This window comes from Branchiostoma lanceolatum, chromosome 4 (genome assembly GCF_035083965.1).
Source record: "Branchiostoma lanceolatum isolate klBraLanc5 chromosome 4, klBraLanc5.hap2, whole genome shotgun sequence".
Taxonomy (NCBI): domain Eukaryota; kingdom Metazoa; phylum Chordata; class Leptocardii; order Amphioxiformes; family Branchiostomatidae; genus Branchiostoma; species Branchiostoma lanceolatum.
The window spans coordinates 29,744,772-29,762,650 of record NC_089725.1 but is presented as its reverse complement, the minus strand read 5'-3'; the positions used below and the strand labels follow the sequence as shown (position 1 = coordinate 29,762,650).

The 17,879-nt window shown below is 43.1% G+C and overlaps 2 protein-coding genes across 2 annotated transcripts; both read right to left on the bottom strand.

The window, feature by feature from the left end:
• Positions 1–340: 340 nt before the first annotated feature.
• Positions 341–12,298, bottom strand: LOC136433953 (fibulin-1-like). The gene is made up of 8 exons (XM_066426563.1): positions 12,199–12,298; positions 6,200–6,270; positions 5,381–5,605; positions 4,168–4,359; positions 3,868–3,990; positions 3,435–3,563; positions 3,008–3,049; positions 341–2,304 (listed from the first exon to the last, which is right to left on the bottom strand). The coding sequence occupies exons 1-8, from the start codon at positions 12,204–12,206 to the stop codon at positions 2,294–2,296; spliced, it is 801 nt and encodes a 266-aa protein (XP_066282660.1). The 5' UTR covers positions 12,207–12,298; the 3' UTR covers positions 341–2,293.
• A 3,459-nt stretch (positions 12,299–15,757) lies between these two features.
• Positions 15,758–17,695, bottom strand: LOC136433952 (uncharacterized). The gene is made up of 2 exons (XM_066426562.1): positions 17,208–17,695; positions 15,758–16,909 (listed from the first exon to the last, which is right to left on the bottom strand). The coding sequence occupies exons 1-2, from the start codon at positions 17,678–17,680 to the stop codon at positions 16,543–16,545; spliced, it is 840 nt and encodes a 279-aa protein (XP_066282659.1). The 5' UTR covers positions 17,681–17,695; the 3' UTR covers positions 15,758–16,542.
• Between the last annotated feature and the right edge of the window lie 184 nt (positions 17,696–17,879).

Below are 17,879 nucleotides of genomic sequence, written 5' to 3'. Positions count from 1 at the left end.
GGAGGTCCTGTGTTTGAGGAGAGCCACACCTCGGTGAGTGGTTCAAAACCTACAGTCCTATGGCCGCACATGGGGCAATTGTCGTATTGAGGTCACCTGCGTGCCGAATGGCAGTCGCTACAGACCCTTGCGATCTAGCCCTGCCAAATGTGCACTCATTGCAATTCAGCCCCCGGCTGTCGGCCCACCCAATGATAATAATGATAATACCTAATATCATTAGAATCCATCAAGAGGTTCTTAAGTTATGCTGACTACAAATATCTGGAAACACAGACACACACACATGTACACCACAGGCATGCAAAAAACAAAACCTCCACAAGAAAAAGGTTAGATGTCAATTCCCATTGGTGTTTATTATTTTCATTTGGTTATCATCACAGATTCCCAGTATGGCAGTGTAAACAATTCTTATTACACAGCTATTGGATTAAGTTGAGGCAAAACTTGTACTTTTTGTTTGAAGCTAGTACAGTTCTTTGCACAGCCGAATACGGGCACAGCCATTCAATACAACACTGATAACTCATAAACAGCGCTATACGTATCAGTGTTCTCGCCAGGCCTTTTCAGCATAGGGGCCCCCTATGCTGTGATTTGGACCCCCTATGCTGTGATCTGGACCCCTATGCTGTGTTTCAACCAGCATAGGGGTGTTTCTTTCTGGGACAAACCTTGTGACCCTTCATAAATCTTCATATTTGGCTTTAGAATGAGGCTGTGACAGAGGAAAAACTCTACTTCACAAAATTTATCCCTCAAAATGCATGAAATAATGTCTCATTGGGTTATGAATTTACAAATTTTCCGGGGGAACATGCCAGACTCCCTACTCTGGTCATGTCTTCAGCACTCCACGCGTGACTTGCACCGCGTAAAGTTGACCTTCTGTACCTGACCCCTATGCTGGTGAGAACACTGCGTATAACTTCAATTGCTGGTACAAGTATTGCTGAAATTACCACTAAGGCACTAACAGTTAGTACTGAGGTATCTGCATGGATTTGATGTAGAATGTTGATCCTGTGGCATAGACATGGGAATAATGACATGTTAAATAGAATTCTATTAATCTCCAAGCAGATACTAAGGTGGCAGAATGACAGTATCGATGGGCTAAACAATATCCAGACGTTACCCTCCAAGCAGAGCCTACGGTGGCAGGGGACAGTATCCTTGGGCCAAACAACATCCAGCCGGCCCTCATAGGGTGCATTTCTGCCACCGTAGTATCTGCTTGGAGATTATAACTGATGTTGTAACAAAGTAAGACAGAAATAGCATTGCATGTCTGGTTCTGATACAGAACAATCTGTAAACAGAATAACACAAGGATTTGTACTGATATCTACAAAGTCTAGATACCTTGCCAAATCAGTTTGGTATCGGCAGGAACTAAACCGCATATATTTGATAGATATATATATAAATATATATATATATAAATAAATGATATGTAAATAAATGGCATACGTGTAAAGCATATGGCTTGGCTAATGCTATGACGGAGAATAACTTTATATTGTTTTAAACAAACTTTAAACTAAAGGTTGCAACTCAACTCATATTTTTTCTAGCAGCCTAGGAATTTCCACATTTCAATAAGTATATAAATAGTATAAGAGCTTGATACGTAGTCTTAGTCTATTGAATAATGATTAATTTTTTTGTCTATGCAATTAAGGCTAGTTACTTTGTTTTAAACAAACTAAATCTTGCAACTCATCTCAGATATATTAGGAATTTCCATACTTCAATAAGTATATAAATAGCATAAGAGTTTGATATGTAGTCTTAGACTACTGACTGATAAGTTTCTATGCAATTTCAGGCTAAATGTGAAGTGAAGCGTAGATATGGTTGAATATGGGTGATTGTTAATGATGTTGATATTATATTGATATCATTGGTTTAAAACAGGGCTGGGTTCAATTTTCCAATCGCGTGGGGTTATGTGAAGATACTTGTACAGACGACCAATTAACTCCTCTTTCTTTTATTCGGTAATGCAACACATTAACACAGACTTTGGGCGACCTAAACATATTTCAGTTTTCCTTCCCTGGAAGACTTAAGGTGCAACTCTGAGTGCTATAAACAATTTACAATATGAAAGTTTTATTTATTTTTGTACGCAACCCATGCATGTTAACGCTAGTAGGGACGATATGTACCTAGTACATGTACCTACTGCTGGTTGCTACGTTCTAGTTTGAAGTAGAGGTTGCTTTGGTCTCTTCTAGCTGGACAACCACTTGGCCTTCTTGTGATCGGCGGTGTCGCATTATCATTAGACGGTGTCTGGAAAAAGAAAACAAATATGAGAATATAGTCACTGTTACAGTCTTAAATATGACACATCTCTTCTCTAACAAAGCTTTTACGTCGACAAGAAGACACAAGGACGCACTGTGACCGTTAGAACGCAAGATATATTGTACTTTGCTCTCAGCTTCGACATTTATCACAAGGCGACACACTGGTAATGATACTTGATAGCGCGGTGTATGCTCGGCCAGGTCTAGGCGCACGTTGCGACATAAGAAATGTACTTTTCAGAGATCGCGGCAAGTTACATGCCGTCCAAGTGCAGACGGCTGCAATGCGAACAAATAACTCGTCAAGTAAAGTTCTGTTACGCTAAGTCACCACTTTTCTCACTACACATCTTCACACTTCCGCGAACTACTACTGCACTACCTTCGTCACAGCTGGGAGATTATGTCATTTCCATACACACTTTCGAACGCATCTAGAACTTCGAACGCGTTCTAAGATTGTGCTTTGCGCTTAGGAACACACATTCGAACGCATATAGAACGATCGAAAGCGTTCTGATAGTGTGCTTTGAGCTGACGTACACACTTTCGAGCGCATTTAGAACGTTCGAACGCGTTCGAATGTTGACCGGAATGACGTGTGATGTGATGTAAGCAGTGCTGTAGTATAGTAAGTAGTTCGCGTAAATGTGAACTCGTTTGTTGAAGACAAATATTTTGCTTACCGGCCGTAGGCATCACAGTTGGCATTTCTCCGGTCGGTTCAGCTGTGTGGGTTGGAACAAAACGAGATGTTATTGCGTGTTATATTCTAAGACACTTTAACGTTGTTGTTTTTGTGAGTTGACTATATTGAATGTGAAAGAACCATCGTGTGAGCACCCCTCTTGCAAAGGGACTTCCGTTCACAGGAGTTTTTAAAACTGAAATATCATTTGAGGTTCTGCGACACATGCTCATAGGTCTTTACCATATCTTAGCCATTAATTTACAACAAAGATGATGATAAATAGATAAGAACGGCATCTTCAATTATGCATACAAGCCTGTGCGCTTTTACAGAAATGTGTGGATAGCAAACCTATTCCTGCTTGGCATAAAGAAAGCCTGTTAGCTTTGCTTTACACGTAATAGCGATTAACTGCAACTTACGTTCACAGCTTAAGTCGTCGTCAGCCAGGATAAAGCCGTCCGGACAGGAACAGGTGAAGGAGCCGTCTGTGTTATCACAGGTTGCCCCTTCGCCGCAGTTGTCCGTGCCATCTGCACATTCATTGATATCTGTAGATACAGACGATGCAAATTACTACCGGTGCTACAATATAACTGAAACCAAGGAGGTTTCTATATAGAACCTCCTTGCTGAAACCAGGGAGTGTCTGCGTTGTGGTATGTAAACTCACTGGAAATTAGATTTCTATGACCTCATACCTCAACAAAATAGTTAGATCTTTTATAAATCTTATGCAAATAACTTCAAACAAGACGCCAACATCTAATCGAAGACCTTCATACCATATTAACTCCTTGAGAATAATGTTTTTCTTAAAAAGTGATTTGTACATGTAAAACCAACAATTCTTACCAGTACAGGTGACTCCGTCCCCGCTGAAACCGTCGTTACAGGCACAGGTGAAGGAGCCAGGCGTGTTCGTGCAGGTTGCGTCAGCGTTGCAGTTGTGGGTGCCCTCTGTGCATTCATCGATATCTGAAGATACCAAACGATACAATCTATCGGTGATACAATAGATATAACTAAAACGAGGGAAACTCAATAGTTGAAATACTCTCCAAGCAGAGGTTCATTTCAATTCGGCTCTGGCTGGTTTTGATGTGATTTTAGGCATTTTGTGTTTTCACGGAGGTAAAAGGTGGGAATACACACCTATACACTCAAAACCCTCGTCTTCATCAACCCATCTACCGTTGAGGCAGAGTCTCTCCGCGGTGCCGACTTGGTTGTATCCTGTAGGGCAGTGGTAGCTGCAGTGAGTGCCGTAGCTGTACGAGCTCATCGGATCGCAGTCATGCCCGGCCGCATCGGGCCAATCTCCAGGCAGAGACGTACAAGATCTGCCTGCAAATCAATCACAGAATCAGTAAAAGAGTTGGGTCTTCAAACGCTTTCCATGGGACCCACAATAGAAAAGAACAAGACAATAGCACGTCCAGGTCAAAAGATACAAAAACGGAAGTTCTGCTGCAGTACCAAGTTCACATACCAGGGGGCCCAAAATTGACCTTGAACTTCGGCTTCACAACACCTGCCCACATACCAAATATCATCGTAATCCATCAGGAGGTTCTTGAGTTATGCTGACTACGGTAGTGCGGCAACACACAGACAGACAGACAGACAAACAGACAGACACACCCAAAACTATAACTCCATTTTTCATGGAGATAAAAATGTAACGTATTGCTACTATAGCTCGTGCGCTACCCAATCTCATCCAAATCGTGTGTTATTCAAAGGTCCGATATCATGAGGAATCAAGAATCGCTAAAAGTATGATCTTTACTCATTGTCGCAAGTTGATCACGCTGCCGCAATTCTTCACCACAGACCTCATCAGTATAAACCATGCTCGCTCGCCGATATTAAAACAGGCGGAGAAAAGGTTACAGACCATGCACCGTTTTTGGGAAAGCTGATCTTTCTTCCCACAGGTTTAAACATTTGGCTCTGTCCTCGATTTGTTTAAAGGCATCCAGAACATTTTATGGAGCTTGAAACTTGAATAAAAAACTCCAATTTCTAGTCATTCCTACACATAGTAAGTAGTGGTATTAAATGTCAATTTCATAAACTTAGTAAGTTTCAATAACACTTATATCGGTCTATTTACACTAGGCACGTGAAACTAAAATATCGCCATGTAGCTTAGTTTTGTGCCGATTTTGAGCACTTCTGATAAGAAATCCGCACGCAGTTGTGGTAAACAGTGGCATTAAATGTCGATTTCATAAAGATTACAGCAACTAGAACATATCCAGTTTTCAAGCCTCATAAAATGCTCTGGGTGGCATTTAGAACACTGAAATCGAACGACATTGGGTAGCGCTATGGCACTAAGATGCGAAGATGTCATACGTACAAGAACATTTAATTCCCTTGGCTTTTTGGTATCCGTTTCCCACACTCTTTTTCCATACTCCTGGGCGGCCTTTACAATACCGCGTCCTTGGTCCCATTACCCAGACACACCCATGGTTGCAGGTCCATGTGCACGAGGTGCCTTTTTCGAACCTTCCCTTGACGAGTGGTTTCGTACATACCGGCCGTTGCGTGTTGGCAAGATTCTTGTTGTCGCACGTTGGTACTAAAATGACAAACAAACAAAAGTAGATGCAACACGTGAGCTCGGGCAAGTTGACGACGCAGGCATAAGCTCGCTCGTTGCGAAGACATGTTAAAATCTTCACTCTTAATATTGAACTAATGATATGTTCGTGGCATTCTCACGTGTCTAATCATTGGGATGTCAATTACTGTTAAAAATGCACCGTGAAGAAACGTGGGTGGTATGACCCCTGTCCATGAGCTAATGATACTAGAAATCTTTATTGACAACTTTAGCGTTTATCATCATGTCGTGAACAATCCATGATAAAGTGACGATATCAAAGAACGTAGCCTGATTGAACCGCGCTTATATTTTTTTTATTCAAAGAACATAGCACAATACAATAAGGGGAACCATCCAACTAGAACAAATAATATACAAATAATAAGAGATCAGATATAATAATAGTAACCGAAATTCGGTAATGATAACATAGTTCATCCAACCGAGATGAATAATGTAGTGTAACTGAGATTAAGGGATTTCTTACATGAAAAAAATAACAACAGAAGTTTCAATGAAAATCGCGCTTATAGCAGCCTCCCGTTACCGGTCAGTAAAAGAACTCACTTTTTTTCCTCTTTTTCGCTTCTGAAACGGTGACGACTGCAGCTAGCACCACCAGGCTGACGATCAGCAGTCTGGAGTAGCGAGAACAGGAAAACAATTTTAACAATCATAACATGTAATGATATATAAATATATGTTGATAGAGTTACTAGGACTCAGATGACTGTGTATCTCTGTTATATTGTATCTGGCCCTTACCTCTACCCTCATGACCTCAATGAAAAAGCGGCCTGCGTGCCGATTTGAGCTTATCATGAATAAACAAAGGTTCAAACAAACAAACAAACAAACAAACAAACAACCGGAGAAACATTAACAAGTTACCTTTATTGAAACAAAGGTTATTGTTTGTTTTCACAACAAGGAAGAAATAGAAACAACAAAAAAACACATACAAGAGGAGGACAGAAGCCTAAAGCGCTTTATGATACAAGCAAGGAATGGAAACGACAAGGAAGAATTTAAAGCAACAAGGAAGAAATGGAAACGAAAAAAGCACATACTAAAACGCTCATGCTACGCCCTCCTCATTTAAACTAATTCAGATTGATCGCAGTCTTAACTAACAATAGGTACTCAATAAATAAGAATGCAATAAGACATGTAATATACAAAGTTGACAAAAATACAAGGATAATCAATGAATTAGGTTATTCGAGAAAGATTTCACCTAACACACTTCCTGTCATTGTAGAGGGGGGGGGGGCTGAAATTGCTGGACACTATAGATCACATGCCTAGTTTTGTTTCAAAGCTTTTGTTTCCACTCAAAGCAGTTTCTAAGTCTCTCTCATTGTGGCTATATCTAGAGTGGAGTGAGGTGTGATGGTACTATTAGCACCAGGTGGCCATCAAGGTCTTTGTATGATCTAAATGTATAGAAATACTCATGAAATATGGTTAATACGTATTAACACCACATTAAATAACTTGCTAAAGACGATTTTTGGTCGTTCTATGGATTTGAATGACATCACCATATATCACGTGATAATTCCTAAAAAGCTGGACATTTGACATGATTATCATACATAATGATAAAGTGGAGGAATCAACCTTTTCAAAAAAAGTAAGTCACCCTTTGTCCCTCTGTTTGGTACCAAATTGCTATTTTGAGGGACTTGGCCCATGGACCAGTTGGTGAAGAGTGAAGAGCTTACATAGTTCGTTATTCGTATATAGCAGAGGTTGGCGGGGAAGAGTGTGACCTCCTTATTATCATATGTCCGGTTTTCGGTGTGGGGCCGGCAGACATAAAACGGGACTTATGATAAGAATGCCACAGTCTGACTGTAATTTAGATATCATGCTACTTACACAAACATACATTCAACAGACCCAACGCTTCTAGCTCTATTGGACGGAGAATTTCCGTTAAAAAAGATATAGAAGTCAGCTATTTAATTTACATCTAAATTGAGTTTAGAAATTCTTAGGTGTGGGTGGGGGACGTAGGCACACTTATGACATAGAGATACACGCTTATGATTTTGCTTTATTGTCTGTCAGTTTGTATTTATAAATACATGTATTTATATTTATAAGTGCGTATGTTAAGTGGCGCTGGCAAAATAAGTTGTATAACTTGAGTGCAGCGCCACTTTGTCTTTGTCTCTGTTATTTTTTGATAACAAAATGCCACCGTGTCTCCGTGAAAAGGTACGCGCACTTCAAGCCAAGAAAACAAGTCAGGAAAAGGTCACCGTAGGCGTCTCGCGACACAAATGATTGTCCCATCAGGACTTAATGGCGCGAAAACTTATCGTTCAAAGCTTTCTGACGCACGGCTAACATCGGAACACGTCAGAAAACATGTGCAAACCGATCCCGCCGCGGGCTGTAGCTTTTGTGTTGAGTGTGTGTTGTAGTTTATCGCATCAGTGACCTTTCAGTTTAACATTTCAGATGTCAGCTAACCTTTATGATTTTCGTCAGCGCTACTTATTTAGCCCCTATCCCCTGACCCGCTACACGCTGGCGACCTCGCTGCGACAGAACGATTTATCACCGCGCTAAACGAATTTCATCGATTGAAAAAACTTATCTTTTTGTATGATATTTCCATTATGAAGTCAAGGGTAATACAAATCCAATCCTTAGGACGTCAACAACGCAGCAAAGATGCCGCGGGTCGAGTGAGATAAGGGGTTAGGGCAATACTAATTCGATTAAATCGATGACATCCTTTTGCATGGAAAACCCCAAACTGATGTGAGCGTGCGAAGAAAAAACGTTTGACAAAAAAAAGTTGCCTTCATTATGAAATCTAAGCGGTCAGGAAGGTTTGAAACAGAGTAAGGTATACAGAACAATAGATTCTTCATTTCTATCCTTCTTCTTTGACATTTGAATTGACTTTGGCATTCTACGACCACTTAGTATCCGGTTCCGATATTTTTGGTGTGCAATGGCATACATTTGCTGACTTGTACGATTCATAGTAAGAAAACATTTGTATGGACGCTGATTGATGCGCGCGCGGAGGTCATCCATGTAATCGAATCTACATGGCCTAATCAGTGCCGGAGGTAATTACTTCAGGAGTTGTGCAATTAAGTAGAAAATAACTCTAGAAGGTTGGTCTCAACACCACTACTCGCCTCGTGAGAAAAACACACGCTCAGATATTTGTCACGCCCCTGTTTTTGTTTGTTTTTTTGTTTTACTACAGGTTGGATTTTGTAATCTGTACCACATTCCAGACCCCTTCATTTATAACAGCAAAGATTATTTTTCTCCTGTAGCCATTAACTGCCAAAGATTGACAGTGACGTGCTTCAAAATTGATAGCAGGGGACAATTAAGGGTGCAAACTGTCCATCAAGACACCATGTTGGATTTCAAAACATGTTCGCCTTGTGGTAAACGCTAATCTTCTCAGAGAAAGAAGGACAAAGACAGTTTGAGACAAAACAAATGTTCTATACAAATGAGCCTGCGATGAAAAGTGAATGTGACCTCGAACCAGTTAAGCTCACTGAAGAGATACTCTATCGCTGACCACCGTGGCCACCATGTTGTTGTTTTTTTCCGCTTCAATTCTTGTAAATTCGAATTGTCCATCGAACGTGGTGGATAACTCCAGACTGGTGCCCCGCTTAATATGATTACTTGATATAAGACTGCAGGCATTGTGGACGGCGCCGGCGTTTATTTTTGTGGGTAGCGCTGGTTCGCGATTTTCACCTTATCGCGGCCAGGGTCTTCAGCTGGGGAATCGTATTGCCGCCCCAAGCTTAAGACCCTGGCCTCGATAAGTTGAAAATCGCGAATCTGTACGTATCCCGCCCCCCCCCCCCAAAAAAAAATAATAAATGCCGGCGCCGCCGCCCAGAAGGCCTGCATAGGAGGCTAGACAAAAGCCAACCATCGTTCATCAAGACGCTAGCCTGGTAACCACACCATCGGGAGCTCCCCGGTATCTCTGCGGTGCTTGGAGTGATGCCCGCCCGCCCAGGCAGATCAGTGCCCACGGGGGCGGTTTTACGCTTCGCTTGGTCGGCGACAACTCGATGTGCCATGTAAAAGCTAGACTGACATAAGCAGGCCAATGCTCAGCGGACTGGTCCCGGTAGAACACCGCTAAGCTATAGGAGACCAGTTTATCAAGGCGCCAGAGTTTAAGTTTGAAAGTCGTGGCTTCAACGGACCTAGCCTGGTCTCAGTTTCTAGGGGTCGGCTTAGGGGAATCTTAGGGGAGTCTTACCGGGCACAGTCTGCTTTATTGAATCGTTTCTGATAGCCTATCTACTTAGCTGCCACAGAGAATTTCGCTGTCGGTGGCGACGTAATATAATCCAAGGCCGTAAACACACCCCGAGCCTTCTAAGCTGTCTGGGCGGGCGGGGTCACTCCCAGCGCCGTAGAGATATCGAGGAGTCTCCGATGGTATGGTATCCAGGCTAGGCTTCAACGGGCCCATTCTGCAGTTGGGCGGGCCCTGGCTGCTGCTATAAGCGCGATTAAATCATGCTATCCGTACGGTGGGACAAAACTCGGCCAAATCTGTCAATGCCTAAGATATAAAGGCTATTTGTAGAGCATAACAAAGCAAACTTGGGTTTGCGCGTGAATCTGGGTGATGCATTTGACAACATTCATTGAACCATTGTAAAAGAAATCAGCGATATTTGAAAAATGCAAAAATTACCTACAACATAACGACGCCGACAGAAAGATCATGCAACATTTGAGCCACGCTCCTAGTTCCAAAAATTACACCAGTCACAGTGAACGACCTTTTTATTGTCGATCCAATCTCCCTGCGAATGGACGCCAACAAAAATAGTCAGTTAATTCATTAAAGATAGTCAATTTACAAACTGATATCGTTAGGGAGGGTCGTTCTTCACCTGGCATTAAAGCCTGTTTATTGCAGAATCAACAAGTTATGCCACCGACAAACAAACCGACAAACACAAAAGGTCCACTGCAGCACCAAAGGAACCCCCCAGAAGACCCATCTTCGAACTTATCCTTCGTCTCCCCAACAGAAACTTGTCTACCAAAAATCACCAACATCCATCCATGGCTTCAAGAGTTATGTTGCTAACACCATCACTCCACAAATCCCGACCAAAAATATACCCTTCTGCCTACAGCGAAGGCAATAAAGTCTGTAGTACTCGGATCTTTCGTTCAGAAAAAAGTATAACTTTAGGCGGGAAAAGTTTAGAATCTCATAGCTAAATCAAATCATAGCTAATAAATAATCAATATTTCTTTCGTTAGAAAACGCAGACCGTTGTAGAAAAGTAGATGTAAACCGATCAGTCGGACAGGGAAAAAACATGGATAGGCAAGCCTCCTTAAATTTGCGAGCTTCTTTCCAAGTTCTCTAAAGACTTGGGGCGCGGAAACTATCACCCACAGCATGTAGAGAACCTGGCCTACATGTATGTTGAAAATCGCGAAACAGCGCTCCCCCAAGAATAAACGTTTGCGCTCCTAGAAGTCTAGGAAGGAGGCTAAAATAAACAAACTATCAACATATGAGCACTACTAGTATTTTGCTCTCTAGCCGAATCTGACGTCTTCGGAACGCTTCCTTTGGGAATCATCATCGTTATTTCATTTTACTTTTTTATTCATCTTTTTTGATATTGTTGTTGGTTGTCTTATTCATTGGCGAAAAATCCCGTTGTTCTTACTTCCTTCTGTCGAATTCGCCCTAGCTCCTTTTCGGAGTATAGGTCTCTGGAAATGTTAGACTTTTTGCGGAGAGTTACTGATGGCAACGATGTTGTGCCCTTTAGAAAGGCACTCTACACGACTTTCCTCACTCCACTCAGGTTTCAAAATGGGTACCTGACTTCGGTTGGGCAGGTAAAAGGGTGCAACCCGGCCGCAGCCCCTACGGCCTCAAAGAGGCTATGGGATTACCTTGAACTAAATCAAGCTCACTCTTCTCTGTATGTGTCACTGCTAACATAAGTTATGAAAACTCGACTGTAGTTCCACATTGCCCTTGTTTGTCCAAAAGCGAAGCAAAAAAAAATATGTATCGGGAAGAAGAGCGCTGTCCCGAAGAGAAAACTCGTCTGTAGTTCCACATTGCCCTTGTTTGTCCAAAAGCGAGGCAAAAAAAATATATATCGGGAAGAAGAGCGCTGTCCCGAAGAGAAAACTCGTCTGTAGTTCCACATTGCCCTTGTTTGTCCAAAAGCGAGGCAAAAAAAAATATGTATCGGGAAGGAGAGCGCTGTCCCGAAGAGAAAACTCGTCTGTAGTTCCACATTGCCCTTGTTTGTCCAAAAGCGAGGCAAAAAAATATATATATCGGGAAGAAGAGCGCTGTCCCGAAGAGTTTGCAACACGCATGTGAACAAGGCTGCCCGCGCCCCCGCACACTAATCTCTACCACAGCTAACTACGATGGCTAATAGAGAGAACAATTTTCCAGGGGAGTTTCCATGGCTACCAAAGGGTTAGATCGGCCGCACATGAACATTCAGGGGAAATGTTAACCTTAACGTGGAATGATAAAAAGCCAAACCTACCTCATCATTCTTCTACTTGCGGTGAGCGCTCGGCTGAAATATGTGTTTATCTCGTGATCTATACGGCGAGAATGAATTGTTTGTCTACCAGTTTGTCTGGTTCAAGCGAACCGCAGTGCGTCATGTGACGTCAGTACATCTCCCGTTGTGACGTCGGCACCTTTCCCGCTGATCAACACCTTCAACTACAAGGCGGCTAGCCACTCAGGTGGGATAATTGTAGCTGCGCACGCGCACCTCCTACAAACTGACACGCTGCTTCTTGATCTCCGAGCAGATGTGTGTCGTTGTGTTGGTATTTTGTGGAGTCGTGTAGGCGTAACGGTTAGAGTGTTTGCCAGAGAACCCAGAGGTCCTGGGTTTGAATCCCCTGACATGCCATCGATGTCGTGCCCTTGGGAAAGGCATTTTACACTAGCCTACTTTGCAAGATTTCTGATCGGCAATTACGTGGGCTCTACCAGCCTCCGCGGGTCGCTGGGAAAATAGTAAGAAACTGGCCAAATAGAGTCAATTGTATGAAGGGAGTCGGCTACGGAGAGAGGGTCAAATATTGCAACCCTAGACTAGGCCTGCGAATGTACCCTCCATGGCCAAAGTCCGCCGGCAAATATTCTCCCTATAGCCGGCGTAGTTAGCCTGGTAGAGACTAGCAATTACGATTTCTCCAACAAAAGAACCTGGCCCCGATATGTAGCAAACCGCGAATCAGCGCTCCCCCAGACAATAAACGCCGGCCAAAAAACCTTCAAAGGAGGCTAACTTTAACTTTCCTCACCCTGCTCAGGACTACTCTCCAAGCAGATGAGGGGTTTTTTTTTACGTGTTTCTAGGTGTTTTTGCCGGGCTTTCTACTTTGTCATGTTTTTTTGGGTTGTCTATACAAAAAAAAAAACATGACAACGTAGAAAGCCCGACAAAAACGCCCAGAAACACGTCAAAAACAAGCCGAAGCCCCTCCTCTGCTTGGAGAGTAGCTCAGGACGCCAGAAAATGCGTAATGAAAGTTTTTATGACGCGTGTGCAACAAGTGTGTAATGTACACAAAGGGCTCTGGTCTGACTCAATACGTACAAAGAAACAAGGCCTTGAGAAAGCAATGTGGTGTTTCGGGTTATGCTTCGGTCACATTTGCACCGGTGCCCGCAGGGGACGTAGCGCCGGCCGGGTCGCGAGGCCACAAATTTGTCCCGGTTTTTGACTGATGACGGACACCGGAAGGGGACCTCTCGATGCTCTTACAACTAGCTCAAGACGTGCTTGTATCTCACACTGTTAACAGATTAGGGCTTTGAACAGTTGATGAAAGAATGTGTAGTACACATTGTACTTCTTTGTTTACTTTATCAATATACCTGTGCCTGTTCTATGTATTACAATTACTATGTGATGTTGAAAATACCGGTGCCTGATGCATTTTAATTGTAGGATCACATTGACCGAAATCTAGAGAAAAAAGAATAATAATAATAATAATGATAATGATAATAAAAGGATACCTACCTACCGACCCTCATTTTGTTTCAGGACCGTAATGGGAAGCGCAACATGTTTTTCCTCGGCCCAACGAAATGTCAAGTAAAATGTCACATTCCAGGGTGAGTGCCCGGTGAAAATTGTTCTGCGTCCTGACTAATTATGCAAATGTGGCAAACGAGCTGAAGGCTGGACAAATGGTTATCCACCTCATTATTTGTAGCCTTGATCTTTCCAACTTAACTGTCTTTGTTGATAATGCGACTATTTGCACACACAAACACAAACACACACGGACAGACAGACACACACCAGACAGACAGACACAGACAGAAACTCACAAACACACAGGCACACGCGAACACATGCACTTGTGTAAGCGCGCGCACTCACATTCACACGCCCCTACCCACACACTCCAGTGCACACACTCAGTCATACACCCACACCTATATACTGTAAATGGGGTCCCCCGAAAGTGCGAAATGGAACGAAATGGAACGAAATTCACGGCGACCGTTTCACAGCGTAATTAAAACCACCGCGAACATTTGTGTCCAAGATTGTAACAGTATGTGGCCATAGCACTGCTGCGAACTAAAAACCACCGCGAACACTCCATTTTCCCCTTAGCGCGAAATAGAAACCGCGCGAACTTAAACGCATTTTCTGTAGTACTCTGCTCTCTCTCTTTCTCTTGCACACACAAACACACACACACACACACACAAAAAAAAAATCAATCACTCACACATACATACACACACTCAAGCATACACACTCAAGCACACACACTCACACGGACACATACACGCGCGCGCACGCGCACGCACACAGGCACATGGACACACACACACACACGAAAACAGAACGAAAAGAAAACGTTTTTGGCGAATGTAATAACGTGACGACGCGGGCACTGGATTTTGGTGTTACGTGGATATATAATAACAGGCACTGAGTCAGTACCTGTACTATAATGAAGTACATGCTTTGTTTTCGCTTTGTTAGTCATTTTTGTACAGCCATGTCGGTGCTTCATAATCATACTAGTATTCATTATCTCCAGTAGGTGTTTGTGGATTACAAGTGATTGCGCAACCATGCCTCTGGCTGATTGGTCCACAAGCATTGACGTAGCTTCGCGTAAATGACGTCAGAAGACATTTCGGACAGCTGTCCACCAACGTAAACATTTACTTGCGTGTATTTTGACCTTTGCATGTATACGTATTTTCATATCTGTGTACCGGTGTTTATGCATGTATGTATGTATATATGTACTATGTATATATGAATATGAACATTTACTTGTGTTTATTTTAACCTTTGTATGTATCTTGACCTTGGAATAATTGTTTCTATCTGTGTATCTGTGTACCACTGTTTGTGTATGTATGCATGTATGTATATATGAATGTACGAACCCTGGAAGATAAGCCCCCAAGAAGCCTCCACCAGGCTCCGTGGATCGCTGTAAAAATAGTAGAAATTGGCCAAATAGAGTGAGTAGTATGCTAAGGGAGTCGGCTACCTATAATCGCATATTGTCCCTCTCTTCTGGCCGACTCCCCTAGCATACTATTAGCATTAGCATATCAGCACTCTATTTGGCCAATTTCTACTATTTTTCCAGCGATCCGCGGACCGTGGTAGAGGCTAGTCAATAGCCTCCTTCGCAGACTCCCTTGCCGGCAATAGAGAACCTTAAACCTCTGAATGGATATTTGATATGTGGGTAGCTGTTGGGGAGACAAAAGTCATGGTCGATTTTGGGCCCCTGGTATGTGACCTAGGTACTGCAGCAGAACTTCCTTTTTTTGACGTGGACTTGCTATGGTTTTGTGTTTTTCGGTGGTATACGTAGCTGATTTTCGTCTGGGGGTTCAGTAGTGGAGGGAGGAAGACGTTAAACATCGCAGCCGCTCCTAGCACGCCCCCCCCCGTTACATCATACTTTTAGACATTTGCTCAATCGACTTCGAAAGAATCAAAGTTTTTTTCGGATTTAGAGTGACTTTCTAGATTTATAGTGTCGCCTATCACGAACTCAACAAGAGCTTTTACATAGAAAAGCGAGCCATGTAGTCACAGATACTTTATTGGGTTCCGATGCCGCTTTAACGTTCTGTTTGCAATAAACATTACAAAGGGTGTCTGTTTTCAGAATCATCATCAAACTATCTTAAACTCTATACGAGGGTTTGAGTGCATCGTAAAAGAATGTAGAAATCTTAATCTTCTTGGACAAGGTTTGATTCGTACTGCTCGTTCGTTGCAAATATGTGGTTTTACGTACTCAAGCCATTAAGGTTTTCATCCTTCCTGTATAAGATTTGAATTTCATTGCTATCACTGTGTTCACAGTACAGGAGTAAACCTATCGACAATATACGGAACCGCAGTCTTCAGGTCATGTCAGTAGACGGCGTTTTGTGACGTAACTAAGTGTGTATCAGACAAGGCTAGTGGGAATTTCAACACTAGGACTCTACCCTTGCCGTACATTATGTCCTTTTCCATTTCCTTAAAATGATGATAACTCTCCAGTGAGCAGCGTTTCACGTACATACGTTATTCAGGTGAAACATATATGAATCTGAGAAGGTAAAATGTGGTTTAGAACTAAAATCCGACTATGAAAAATTCATGTCGAGCTTTTTTTTGTCGACCGCCGTCACTAGTCAAAGTGCCACATATGCAGAGTGGTTGTGGCAATGACTTGACTTATAGTCTGTGTCACAGATCGGACGTATAACTTAATCTTAGCACTTTTTCTGATCTTTACCATAAAGACAATACATGAATCCAAACAGTCGGATGAAGCTGCTTATTTGACACGTCAGAGGTTTCGGGATGTCCTTAGCTTTAGACCCAATTCTCGTTCCCAGACTGGATGCCGTTCCTGCGCCCGTGTCCAGGGTAGTATGACTCCATGACGTCATCACCACCTGTCGTGCTGGTCACGTGGTTCTCCACCAATCCGCCCTCTTCTCTCCACACGCCTTCAAGAACCGCGCAGTAGACCTTGACCGCGCTGACGTCATCAAGATCGTCGTCGTCATCATCCTCTCCGAACCAGGAGCAGCGAACCTTCTGGTTGGTCGTGACGTCATCTCGGTGGCAGAACTGGCTGTCTTCCCGCCAATCGGCGTAGAGCACGGCACATCTCAGCTTCCTCTTCAGCCGGGGGCTCACGGGTACCTCCTGGGACAGGTGGCCTCTCTCGTGGCCACTGTAAGGGACAGACAGCAGAGTTGAGCCTCCCCCATTGAAACCTAGCATAAGAATCTCTCTCTATTGGCTTCACTTTTGATTGACAGTACCACTGAGTCACGTACTTATTACCTTCAAACATCGGTAGCAAACTTTCAGGTCAGATAATCATCGACGTTATCACAAACATGTCGAACTACAGAAGGCGTACTCTTTCAAACAGTGTGAAACTTTCAAAATAATGCAGGAACAAGTTAAAATGTAAATGTAAGTACTTTAAATACTAATGAAATATACATATATGAACATAAACTCACAAATCGCCATCGGACAAAAAGTCTTCCTGGCTGATCTCAGTGTCCGTCTTGTCTGTGACGTGAGTCGCGGGCCCGATCACCTCTCGTGCAGCACCGCTGAAGTCGTGCCGGATGGGACACGCTGTGACTGTGATGACTTCTGCCTCTGTGAAGTCAGCGTGCCGAAGACGCGTCTCTCCTGACCTGCTCCTGACGTCATCTTCTATGTCTTCCCCGTCAGGTGGCACATCGCAGGTTTTAGTGACGTCAGATGTGACGTCATCCCCACAGAAGTCGTGGTCCTTCCCGGCGTTCCCCTCGGAGCTTTGGCCCCCTCCAAGATTACACGCGGAAGGAGACTTCTGGTCTCCGATGTCAGAGTCGGACGTCATCAGCTCTTTGACAGGCCCCTGGTCATCATCCCGCGCAGTGACGTCATTTTCAGACGACACGTCTACTTCGTTGCGGTCTGCCCTTTCCTCTGTGTTGGACATGGACTGCGTTGGTGACTCTGTGCCTAGACAAACAGACAAACCGATTACAGTAATTCGTTGGTTAAGGTTAGACATCCAGGTAATAAGATACGCCAAAAATAATTACTCAAGCAACCGGATGAATTTTTTTTCGTTTCAAAATTCTTTTTTATTTCGTTTGAAAATCTTATCCAGTTGCTTGTCAATGAGTAATTATTTT

What these genes read in the sequence shown, in the direction of transcription:
- LOC136433953 (XM_066426563.1), bottom strand. An exon ending in AGCGAAAAAGAGGAAAAAAA is followed by an intron (nt 5,606 to 6,199) that starts GTGAGTTCTTTT and finishes TTGTCATTTTAG; the next exon opens with TACCAACGTGCGACAACAAG. An exon ending in CAAGGGAATTAAATGTTCTT is followed by an intron (nt 4,360 to 5,380) that starts GTACGTATGACA and finishes ATTGATTTGCAG; the next exon opens with GCAGATCTTGTACGTCTCTG.
- LOC136433952 (XM_066426562.1), bottom strand. Translation starts at nt 17,680, where the DNA reads ATGTCCAACACAGAGGAAAGGGCAGACCGCAACGAAGTAGACGTGTCG. An exon ending in TTTTTGTCCGATGGCGATTT is followed by an intron (nt 16,910 to 17,207) that starts GTGAGTTTATGT and finishes TGTCCCTTACAG; the next exon opens with TGGCCACGAGAGAGGCCACC.